Below are 12984 nucleotides of genomic sequence, written 5' to 3'. Positions count from 1 at the left end.
ACAATAACTCTTAAAGGAACATTGAATATCATGACTTACAACTATATTTAATTTCCCTTTGGGAACAATAAAGTATTTTTGAACTGAATTGAATAGAATTATTACAAGAACCCTTGCAACTGAATGATGGACAGTTCTGCCTATTCAAAACCAAAAGTTTTCAAATCCTTGGTTCATCTTAGTAATCATCCAGTCTCTAATGACAAATAAGACAAAACTTAAAGCTGAAAGTACAGCTCTGGCGATTACAATTAACCAGAATTTTTCTGGAAAACTTTTCCTTTTTCAATATTTTGATAATATCCAACAGTCTCCATGGGCTCCATACAAAAGAAATACATCAGGACAGTAAGACTTCCCACAACTGATCATATTTATTACTATTATATTGATATATTTTTAATATAAAGAGGCCTGAGACTTGAAATGTCATACTGAAAATTACATCCAAACAGTGCTTTGTGATTGTGATACTGTATACAAAGATGACCATTTCAGTTCTACGTATTATGATCAACCACTTCATAAAGAGATTTGCCAGCTATGCAAACACACCGTTTTCTTCACTTTACATGGGTTTATCCATTTCACTGCATAGTTAATAGTATTAGAGGTTTTCTTTAAATCAGGCAACATATCCACTGCTACACCACCATTATCCAATTTTCATTTTTTAATTTTCAAATTCAGCATATAACAGTTTCAAAGCTTTCTGAGACGTACATTCACTGTCACTGTGCCATTTCTGTCCCATCTGGACCACTGAGCAGTCTCCTTGAGATAAGCACATTAGCAAGGAGAGAGGACGATGTCTGACACAGTGCCTTCCATTCTACCTTAATGAAATCTGCTGACGGACTGATTACACTCAAGTTGGTTAGTGTGTCAGTGGGTACAGTGGGCAGATGTGAACAGATAGGGAGAGCGTGTCAAAGGGGAGGAGATTGAGAAGGGGTGGCGTTGGTGTAATAGTGGTGGTGGGGAAGAGGTGCTGCTGTTCATACATAATGCAGATACATCCCTGCGTAGTCATACGTGCCACTGAGCAGACCCTGTACTATGAATTAATCTTTTGATTGGGTCCGGGAATTATCAAATATTGATGGGCTGAAATATTGGATGAAAATGGGAGAAATTTTGAACCTAAAGCAGGAACACGCATGGCGGAGAACGCGTCTGCCTGTGCCAGCTTCTCGGGCTCAGGGACGAGGTGACTTTGAACTCACACACTCTCCAATTTACTGTAAGCACGCACACACACTCAAGTTCTCTCATTATGACAAAGAGGGGGGAAAAAAAACCCATTCAGCAACCGAGCATGACAACACATCTCTTGCATCACTTGTCTCTGACCCCTGCATTGAGTACAATCTCATTTATTTCAAAATTTGTATCTTCTTTTAATTTAACCGTATTAAAGCAGCAGTCTAAGCATAACGCACACAAATTGTAAAAATGTTTTAGATGAATCTTCTTGATAAGCAGAGTGCTGACTCTTTAGTCATATCCAAATACAGATAAGAAGAGAGTTAGACAAGACAGAGAAGCCAAACATTTAACAGTCACACCCCTGCAATGTGATCCATGCAGAGGGGGAGTTGCTTGTCTGCTGGGTTTGCTTGTTCCACTCTCTGCAAGCTTCAAAATCAACAGCCTCCAAACTCAAAAGCAAACACAAACATACACAGTCTGCCAAGAAACGTGCATTTCAAATCGGTGTCTCTTTTTTCTGACATACTCTCAACAACCAGGATGAAAAGAAAAAAAAAACACCCTGCACAGTTGAAGGCATGTACAGACTCAGCACTGCAATGCAACACTACAAACACACATACTACGATGCATGCAGAATATACATACAGGAACTTTCTCTGCTGCTTTCTCAGTAGAGCACGCTGCTGTGCAGACACGCTGCCCCACTTACCTCGGAGGTAATGGTAGAACCCTGCCACCAGGTTGAGAGATGTCTTTTTCGGAGAGCCTTCACCCCCTACTCGCCGTGCCATCTTTTAGCCCAGACCTCATGCAGGTTTCTGCCTGTTTTCATGAGGACATTGGGAGGACGTCCACGACAACCTCCGGGAGAGAGGCAACACTTGTCCTTGCTTCTGCCCTTGCTGCCTTTCCTACCTCTGTTTTTTGGAAAAGGGATGTGTTTGTAAAGACCTCTCTGGAGGTCTGGACCTCCTGAGATGACAGCAGTTTAACTGTTGCTCTGAGGTAAAACACAGATGAATGAATTGCCCTGTTGGGTCTCCACTCGTTCTTCACGTCCTCTCTGTCCTGTCCTGCAGTAATGGGCTGCAGACTCAGTCAGAGTCAGTGCTTTTCCTGCCTGTTAAGCAGCTTGGGAGTGTGATGAGAGTACGCGTGATACTCGGAGTGTTGGGGTGAGTGTGTGTGAGTGCTGCGCAGTGCCGGCTTGCCTCAGCATCAATCTTTCCTGCTCAAACCTCCCCTCCCCTTACACTCTCTACCTTCGGTCCTCCCACGTTTTCACTCTGCTGCAGGAAAAATCCACTTCCCTCCAATGGCCAGCCAATCAAATTGTGTGGGAATGGGTGATGTCACAGCAGTGCTGTCCTGATCCAGAAGGGGAGGACCATGGTGGGTGGGTTTGAAGGGGACTGTTTAGCAGGTTAGTGGGAGCTCCACTCTGACAGTACCACACGCCCGTGCTCTCACACAGCCTCGTTGCGACAGACGTGGAGGAATTCCCCATGTGATTCTGGCGCTCTTACTGCTCCCTCTTATCCACATGGATGTCATGCGGTGCTGTGAGACATGCAGCTTTCTGCTCTGTTCTGCCTACAGGGGAACACACAATCACTGACAGTCATCCCGTCTGAGCTAGCTGCGACTGTACTCCCTTCATAAAGGATCTGCCTTCATCTAAACCACAAACGGTACATATGTGCATTTTGGAGCCTCTAGGAACACAGAAAACAATAAAACACAACATTATCCTAGTCGAGGTTCAAATGCCTGCACTTAAATCATGGGTGGGAACATCTAATATACGTGGTTATTGTCACTTTTAAATGGTAATAAGCTCTTTAAACGCTCTCAGAAAACAAGAAAATGCTCATGAATTTCAAGTTAATGGGACTTTAGACAATAAAATCTGCTCTTTCAGAAAAAGTAAGATTAAGACAGTCCACTTTAAAATGTAAAATTGACTTTCTTTTAGCTTTATACTATGTTATAATGTTATTCCCTTAACAAAAATATACCTGGATTGTTACTTTGATTCTTTCACGCATGCTTGAGGAATCCTGAAATCTCCCATGGCAATTATTCGGAGAGCCTAAACGCTTGCTCTCACAAAGCTGCTCCCCGGAGCTGCAGCCTCCAGGCAAGCTTCTGCCTCACGGAGCACCACTGCAAACTGAGAGTCTCCTGAGCTTTTCATACAAAGTAATACTCAGTCTGACACTCCTACGAATGTCTTAAAATGACATACCGGGAAGATTTGTGGTGATGACGGTGTAAAGGCTGAGTGTCGAAAAGAGTAACAGCTTCTTAAAAAGACAGATGCCAATTTCAAGGCGTCAAAATGCAAAGTCAGATTTATATACATTAGATTTGATATATACAGTGCATATATCAAATGTAAATAATTTCCAAAAGAATAGAAATCAGCCTGTTAGGAGTTTCTCTAAAAATAAGATTCATAAAATCCCCTCAGAAAATAAGAAAATGCTTTTGAACCTCAAGCAACTGGAACAGAAATGTGGTCTCTCCTGTAAATCTAAAGCATTAAAAAACTGAAAAAAGTAAACAACAAATTATGGAGGGCAGAGTGTTAGCTCTGGGCTGGGCAATATATCGAATTAATTCAATACATAGAGAGCTCCACCTATGTATCGTCCTTGGCTACACCTTGGATGACTGGATGGCAATATCCCAGATATACATGATGTACGCAATCTAATTTGCGGGGAGCTTAGTATCTCCTAATGGTCCTAAATACACCCCTCACTCTTCCCCGCCCATTCAGAAAACTCTTGAGTACACTGAATTTTTTATCAGGTTAGAGGAAACATAACAGTGACAGGGAAACAAATTAAAAGAATTACTGAAGGTCCAGATTCGGAGAGGTTAGATCCATAGATAAACTTGTTTGTAAAGCAAAACTCCTCTGAATTAGAGTGGTGATAAAGAATTCATGGTAAAAAGGGATTGTTTGTCGGCAGAATTACTCTTGTTTTGTGAAAAGCAGCAGTGTGGCAAATAATTTCCCTAAAGGATATAGAAATGTAGGTCATTTCACACAGTCCCAATTGATACCTGTTAGTTATAAACGTAGTTACCATCTGTTTGTGTTTCCTTTCACTATGATTAATTGCTTTTTCTATACTGATGTAATTTTACTGTTATTCCATGTAAAAACAAAAATAAAAGTCAGCTGCAGCCTTGTTTATTCAGCTACTTTATGCACTCACACCCCTCAGACTCGGGTAACCACAGGAATGCTTCTCCTTGGATGGATATTAGCTGAAGATGCTGTTGCAAACCGTTTCGATTGCCTCCAGAACATTGCAAGTGCTGCATTTGTAATGCTGAAAGGGCAAAATCCAGCAGAGAATAGGACCAGCATACTGCAGCATTTTCTTCCGTTTAAATGTCTGATTTGTATCAATTCCTCCTGCCTGATGTCACTCAGTGATTTCATGTACACAAGTGAAAAACCAAACATGTGGACATTCAGAGCTGTGGGAATATTAAAAGCTAGCAGATCCTCTTTGAAGCCAAATTCAGAGACTTTCCTGGAAAGCAATATCCACACAGAGGAGCCTGCTGGTTCCTATATCAGCTTTAGCGATGAAAGGACCATTCATCATTTTCTGTGATTTTTTCCCCTCTCCTTTTGTTCTTCTGCTTCTTCCCATAAGAGATTTTAATTATGAAAGTCATCAATAACCAATGGCAGCTGTCATCTGCTATCTGCCCGCTGATAATGACACTGCTGACACTCGTCTCTGAAACCAGCCATCACAGTTTTATCAAATGCATTTACCACATACTTGTTTCTGAAACAAGTAACAAGGGTGCTTTACATTTCTGTATAGAAATATTTATCCAAGTCTGTATTTACATTTACATTGCCTTTTACTTTTTCACCTCAGCTCATAAATCCATTATTTTTCTGCCAATGGAAAGCAGCATTCAGAGGGGCTTTCGCTTTTTTCCAATTCATGGTCAATAACAGAATTGCTATAAAATCCTTGGCCTGTAAAGTATTACAGCTTGGAAAAATCTATTGTTTTCACATACCACTCTTCTTGCAGGACAAGACAGCTCAAAGAATATCAATGTTATAAATAATAAAAGCGTATTTTGGGTTTATTTAAACATTAATGTCAAGTTAAATATGTCTCAGCAGCCAATGATGTGCTGTTGAGGAGCTACACATAAATTTTGAAGTGTGAAGGAGCTATCCAGGGTGCTGAAAATTGTCAATGAGAAACATTTAATTTGACAGGTATCCTGATTTAATCCTGCTTTACTACAGCTGCAAACAAACATGCACAGGCTGCATTCCTGCTTATTTAGTATGTGTTCAAGAATTTCTCCAACAAGTGCCTCTAGGGCAAAAACAAGTAAGCTGAACTTCTCATGTGAGTTACGCTGCTTTACAAAAAACAACCCCAGGACAAAATCAAAACCAGAGGATAAGGATTCAAGGGACTTATTAAGCTTCACCATGGGGGATGAGTGAAACACAAGGCGAGCAGGTGCAGCCAGACACGAAAACACACACTCAAACAGAGACAGAGACGTTTTCTCTTCTACTGCATCCACAAAATGTATAAGAACAGACTCCTCTAGGCAGCAAATCTCAGGAGTGTTTCAGGCTTTCCAGTAGAGGGAAAAAAACAGGGTAAGGGTTAAAAAAAGACTGAACCTCAGCTGTTCAGGATCTCTACTGGAACCCCTGGCAACCTAACAAAAAAAAAAGAAAAGGAAAACACAAGATCTGTCACAGAGGTCGTGGAGGTCTGAATGTTAGTCATAGCCCAGTGTTTACACAGGTATGACTGCAGGCAGTGCCGCTTCTCAAAGAGGGGAGGAACAACATCTTTTCAACCATTAAAGGAAAAACAAACGCCTCCTCCTGAAGGGTGGGGTAGCACTGCTTCTGCTCACATTGTAATCTATTCACCCTAAGGATGTTTGGATTTCCTATCTGAGCAACCAAGAGTGCTTATTAAGTCCTCATTGAAGTGCATAGTGACACAACGCCACCAAGTGGAAATGCAAGGTAATAATTGCAACAAATCTTTGCTTCATCTTAGAAGAAATCAGTGAGATCCAATGAAAAATGAGGAAAACATCAGATCATCTATTAAAACACAGCCTGGTGAGTCAGACAAGTACAGGCTTTGATGCATTAATTGTACAATACCACATACTCTTCTATTGATTAATAATTTTGTAATTTTGTAGTTATTCAACTATAGTGGTTTGCAAGCATATTTAGGCTATTTTAACTGTTTCACTTATTACTTTACAACCACAGGTTCAGAGTAATTAACTCTGTCACTTGGATTTCAAGTGACTGATTCATGTGATAGCTGTTTATTCAGGCTGATGTCTTTATAGAGTTTTACTTCATGTAATTATGAAGGAAAAACAAAATCCATGGTTTGTATTTTTCCCCCCAAACTGAAGTCCTATGAACATTTATATTCAGCTCGTTTTAATCTAGTGAATAGATTCCAACTGTGTGCAAACTAATATCAGAATCTGATTTCTGTAAATCTAATTAAGGATTAGTGGCAAGACTTGAAAATTCACATTCACAGATCTCCATTCAACTTGAATGTAAATGTGCGCCAGTTTTCTGAATTATATTTGTGAAATGTTGTAAAACCATCCATCATATTCTATTGCGTCGATCCGACATGTAAAATCCCAATACATGGATGTCTGTGACGAAATGAGAGTAAGTTCAAGTGTTGAGACAACACTGCTGAGCAGAAATGCTGTAATGTATCTTCATCTGCTGTGCAGCATTAATGGAGCAGCCTGTTAAAGCTATCATGTTCTAAAAGGGTGGCATTGTTGTGCTCTGCAGAGGCATCCCATAATTACTTCACACACATGCAGCTGATTTGTCAAGCACACATTCGACACAGATGAGAGTGATTTCCCAGAAAATGGAGCCTTTTCAGACCCTTTTCTATCCTACTGTAGCCTATTTATCTATTTCCTGATTCCAGCTCTTTCACCCAAACAATTCCTAATTTTAAAAAATGCTCCTCATACTTACTCTACACTACTTTAGCCCTAGATCTCAATAGCAGCCCCCATCACACTCTCACAGCCTCCACTCAGTCCTCATGTGTCCATTCAGCCTCTCCATTTGTGATCCCACTTCATTTGTGGCACATTTCTGCCAGTCCCGACGTAAGTGCTGAGACGGAAGTCCAAATGTCAGCCCATTAGCATAGCTAATTACATTTCAGTAATAATGACACCACATTAAAGAGAGCAAGAAAAGGGGGAACAAGTCAAAGTGATTATCAAAACACCCCCGTCTTCCTCTCTCATGCACCATCACATCCTATTCAGTAGCAGATGTGCAGAGAAGGCACTTTGCCGTTCACAAAAACATGTCCAAATATCAGTGTTCATTAAATTCAAGCCACTGATACGGTAATTTTAGCAATTTCTGCACCTGCACCAGAGAGACACATTTTCACACGAATGTATAGAGAAAATGAACACAAATGTGAGCATGAAAAGCGAAGACATTTGAAACGAAGTTACAACAAATTGAATAGATTTAAAGCTAAAAGAAACATAAGCAGCTTAAGAAAACTAACATTTATTCTGTGACAAATTAGTGTTACATTGTGGTGCATAAGCTAATTTCCTTAGAGCGATAGTATTATGCGTTTTCCAGCCACGTAGAAACAAAATTTTACAGCACAATTAAGTAACTATGTTACCTTCAGTTAATATAAAAATTCAGATTAAATTAAATGTGACTAAAAGGAAATTTGACCTCTTAATTAATGCCTTTAAAAAGGGGCCTCTGTCTCTTTAAGAAAGTCCTACTATTTCCAACATTCCGGCTTCAGGACATCATCACAAAATAGCTTCTCTATTAACCCTTTAACAAAATTTTTACCAGCTTTGCACTGAGAAGTAAATCGTATAATGAGCTCAGCGAATGTGCAGTTCCACCAGTTGTTTGCTAATTGCTGCTTGCTAGTCTAAAGGAGCTGAGTGGGGGAGGGATGCTCTGTGGGCAGAAGCTTGGAAACTGCAGCTTCGCGCTCAAAGATGGTGGTAGGTCAAACCAGGCATTTTGCACAGCTGAATAGTTGCCAGGGGAGATTAAAGGATTTCTCAAATATGCATGCAAGAATCAAAGTAACACTCTAGGTATATTTTTGATGAAGTAATATTATAACATGATGTAAGGCTCAAAAACGTCTGCTTTACATAATGCTGCCCCTTTAATCTAATAAAATGCATTTAGCAGAACAAAACCCCATTTGGAAATGTACACAAACAGTCTGAACATGCAGCTCATGCTCTTCAGACTGTAATAGGCACATGTGTCAAATTAAAACACCATTTAGGGGACTAGAAGTATTACAGAAACTAAATCTGGTTCTGAAAAATATATTCAGCTCAAAGTTTCTCTGCTGTACTCCATGACGACTGCAGTGTGTACGTCTGTGGGATGCTTTATGCGTGTGAGAGTGCAGGAGTGGGTCAGACAGTCTAAGCTCTTTATCCAGGTTCAGTGGCCCGCCACACATTACAGGGACAAATAAAGCGAAAGGACTGGCGTCAGCACACTACATAAATCAGTGGCCTGAGCAGTAAATTCACTTAAAATCTTGTCTTTGCTATGAGGTAAAAAAAAAATAAAAATATTGCCTGGAACAGCGCCAGAATAATCTACAAAATCCTGCTTCATACAACGGATTTGAGTGCATTTATGCTTATACAGCGGCCACACTTTCTGTCTGATTGAAACCAGCGCTGTCTGTCATTCTTTGACAATTTATTTTTGAATTAAAAGCAGGACTTACATGTTTATTACACCAGGTGAAAGGTTGAGTTTGTGTCTGAAGGCAAACACAGCAAGGAGACACATCCCATCCTGGTTACAGCAGCAAATAGCATGTCTTAGACATAATTTTAAATTCTCTGATGTTTGCACTGGAGGTAAATGAGAAGCGATGGTGGATATCATGCCGCATAATTGAATTGAGAAGTAAACATTGACACTATGTGAATAAAAACAGGAGTAAAGAATCTTATTTTCCATAGATGAGTTCACCTCCAGAAAGAGATGATAATAAAATGATCAAAGATTTCGAAATATTACGCTGTTATTTGAATGTCAGTACTGCATAGTAAATATAAGTTTGATTAAATAAACTGCTGGGCTGATAAATCCAAACATATGGCACTTTGAGCAGATTAACATAAAACTTTCAATCCCTGTTTTGGCTGTTGTGTTACTTATCACTTTATCTGATCAGGTGACCTCCCTGAGGTCAGGGCTTCACAGTGACCTGCTAATTTACTGCTAAAGGCAAACTTTCCCACCACCCCATCCCATTGTGACAGGTGGAAAAAGGAACTAAGGTGTCTGTGGATGAAAGATAAGAGCATACATGGCATTGTAGGCAGGAGGTGAATGTAGCTTGGGGTTAAAAGCAAAGGTGGGTGGATTTTATCTCCTTGGACATTGTTTAGTATGCCAATCAAATCTGTCTGATAGAAAAGACTGACATAAAGCGTTATATGTGCTGTAGAAGTACTAAAAATAGTGTAACTGGGCAGAGATACCAGCTGTGGCAGCCTTAAGCAGACACTGAGCTCCATAATAAATGCATTAGGAGGTCAATAATATATTGCAAGGAACACTTTTTTATCCATTAACACATATCTATGCTCAGCTTTAAAACAAGAACTGCGTCTAAGTAGTGGATCACATTTGTATTGTGTAATGCTACTGCCACACTGCTTCTTACAGTATATATCTACAAATGCTACATTTTATTTATTTTTTTCATATACATCTATACATCACTGTAATAGGAGCATTGAGATCATATGAGCTTATGACTGGGATACATTAAAAATTTCATAGAAGCGGCAAGAACAATATATGAGGTATTGGCAATATTTCTGCATTGCTACAGATTTTTTCAAGCCGTCAAAAAACCACGTTTGCAGAATGGGACTGCTGGATACCCCCACCAACTGTGCTGAAGCATTAAATAAATATAGAGGTGATGGTGTGACATTTTCACTCAGAGAGATATCTACCTAGAAACAGAAGGCAAATACTCAGAGTAAAAGGTTAAATGTTTGTTTAATAGTTTTTGTGAACAGTTACTGGGGCAGTGATGAGTAAAAAATTTATTTCCCACAAAGGATTACTAAATATATGATACTAATTGCATACAGAAACACCATATCACTTTGTATTGTTTCAGTTTGCATCATATTTTAGTGGACTCTAGTACATTGTAAATCCTTTACCATTGCATCAGTAGAGGAAGAAACTGACCAAAATGAACACTCAAGACCTTTTTTTTTTAAAAAACATCTAATTTGATAACATATAAAAGGGTTGGTTTTTAATTCAGAAAACACAAATGAATATGCCAACATTATCCCCTATTCCATCTGACCTTTGTGAAAGTGTGACATTTAAAAGAAGGTTAAAGCGTCAAAAAGCATCCTACCAGCCCATTTTGTATGGTTGGACCCCTTTTAGTGACCTAATCTTGTGATGTGTCAGTCAGACCTTCACCGTCTGTCACGTAAAAAGAGATTATAATCTGCTTTGCAATAGAATCAGTCACATTAAGCATCCAGGATCTAAACACAAATACCTGCTAGGGTTCTCTCTCACACGGAGAGAGATGTCATTTGATCAAACACAATGTTCCATCTGAACCAAAGACAGCCAAAAAGCCCATAGGGTAGGGGGAAAAAAAGATCTTATGTTGGCTGTCATGCGACGGCAGCCATGGCAATGATTCATAAACACAATCTGGGAAGACAAGGAGAAGAAGCAGCAGGGTACACAGCCAATCACTGATAGTCCAAAAAACTCGCTCCGGGTCCTAACCACAGGGTTTAGCCATTCAGTTAAATTGTTAAATCCCAGCAGTGGGACGGGTGAGAAAAAGATGCATAGTAGCTATTTTTAAGACTCAGTGGTGTTTTCTGTGTCTGTGTGTAACTCTGGGCACATGAGCATGTGTGACGCTGCGGTATACAGACCCACAGACGATGAATGTTAGTGTCACAACTAAACGGGAGGCTGCTGTGGCTCAAGGTGACCGTCTGCTCGGGTCTCACTCACCATGGCCAAATCATAATGCCGCCCCTGGCACCAGGATGTCAACCTGGCTGCGTGCCAACCTTAGGATCTGTGCCAGACCCGCAAGCAATCAGAAGAACTGGTGGGACATGTCTCTCTTTCTCCCTTTCCTCTCCTTGCTCAGTCTTATTTTTATGGTCTTCCTGCTGTCTTTCTCGTTCCTGTTTAATCCATCCAACAGTCTCAGTATGGGTCCTGCTGCAAGTCCTTCAGACATGCTGACCTCTGCTGGCTTTACCCAACCATCCTGCTCTGGATCCTTCTTTACTAAACTTCCCAGATGCTGAGGCATACATAACGCAACATTAGCAGGAATAATTCAAGCAGGTGTTTTCTCAAACATGAATGTGCTGGATAGACCAGTAGACGGTAAAACTCAGAGGGGTAGTAAGGAATGAACGCCTCTGCCACCCACAAAACCGAGAAAACAGGTAAGATGCAGAAACACTTAAAAAAGAAACACACTGCATTACTTTTCTCATTAATGAGAGACAACAAATACACAAATTCCACAGCATATGGAGGAGTTCAGGCTGGGAGGTGTTCAAAGCAGCCTCTGTTTTACCGCCATATGGTGTCACTAATTGGTGTTCTTTCACAGAGAGGTGCACCAAAAGAGACAGTTAAACAGAGGAAAAACACAGCCTCTAAAACTGGGGCAATAACTTTTGATTGTTTTAATGTTGCACTCAGCAGTTACTAGCAACTTCCAAATTAATGCTTAAGTGGGAATGCCATCATATCTAGCTGTGATTTGAGGAATGTGGATTATTGGGAAACAGTTCTATAAAACAGATAATATAAAAAAACAAAACAAAATTCAGCATGGGGATCATAAATAGTCATATAAATGGTTGGAAAAAATTAAACAACCATTTCACAGATTACCCAAGATTATAGCAACCCATAAAATGCCATAATACCCAAATCTGAGAATACCAGTCTTATTAATGTAATCAATTTCTAATTATTTAATACCAGCCAAACAAAGAACAGGTTTATGTTTAGTTGATAAAAGAAACATTAGAACTTTAAGGTTTATGATTTGATGATAAAATCAAACATTCGGATCCTATGCTCTAAAAGACGGATAGAAATCAGTCAACCAAATAGGCTAGTATTAATAATAATAATAATACGTTTATTTGCAGTGAAACTGTTTCTCTCATCAAATTATATTTTATGTCCTCTTATGAATTTATGTAGTGTGATTCAAATTTTTTAAGTTGTTTCAAATAAAAGTCAAAATGTATATTCAAATCATCTAGTGAAATAGGTATTGGTCCCACTACCAACAGACTGTGCCCATATGAAGCTAAAATCAATCATCCAATCAATAACAGATATTCTTGACCTTAACTTGCAATGTGGTAAATACACCTGTGCACAAAATCAATTTGTTCTTCAACAACTTCTACATTATCAACAGCAAGGGCAAAACCAGAAAACTGGTGAAGGTAAACAGGGATAAGATAGATTAGCAAGAATATCATCTGCAACAAGGTTTTTGAGAAGTTAAAATATTCATTAGTCCCTTACTGTCTGAAGCTCAAAATAATATATTGACTTTTTGGCTGAGGGTGGTCATCAGAAAGGTGAAGGAAGAGAAAGTA

At 39.5% G+C, this 12984-nt stretch overlaps 1 protein-coding gene across 8 annotated transcripts in view; it reads right to left on the bottom strand.

The window, feature by feature from the left end:
- LOC102226915 (nesprin-1-like) overlaps nt 1-12984 on the bottom strand; it is a 145690-nt gene that overhangs the window by 131010 nt on the left and 1696 nt on the right. For 4 of the 8 annotated variants that reach the window (XM_023347785.1, XM_023347786.1, XM_023347784.1 and 1 more), the window contains exon 1: nt 1925-2041. The exons of 1 other annotated variant lie outside the window; for it this stretch is intronic. In XM_023347785.1, the coding sequence (XP_023203553.1) occupies nt 1925-2006 (82 nt within the window). In that variant the 5' untranslated portion in view covers nt 2007-2041. Of the gene's footprint in view, nt 1-1924; nt 2043-12984 lie in introns of those variants that run through there. 3 more of the 8 variants (XM_023347788.1, XM_023347787.1, XM_023347781.1) reach the window with 3 other exon arrangements.

This window comes from Xiphophorus maculatus, chromosome 15 (assembly GCF_002775205.1).
Source record: "Xiphophorus maculatus strain JP 163 A chromosome 15, X_maculatus-5.0-male, whole genome shotgun sequence".
Taxonomy (NCBI): Eukaryota; Metazoa; Chordata; class Actinopteri; order Cyprinodontiformes; family Poeciliidae; genus Xiphophorus; species Xiphophorus maculatus.
This window is presented reverse-complemented; position numbering and strand designations above follow the sequence as displayed.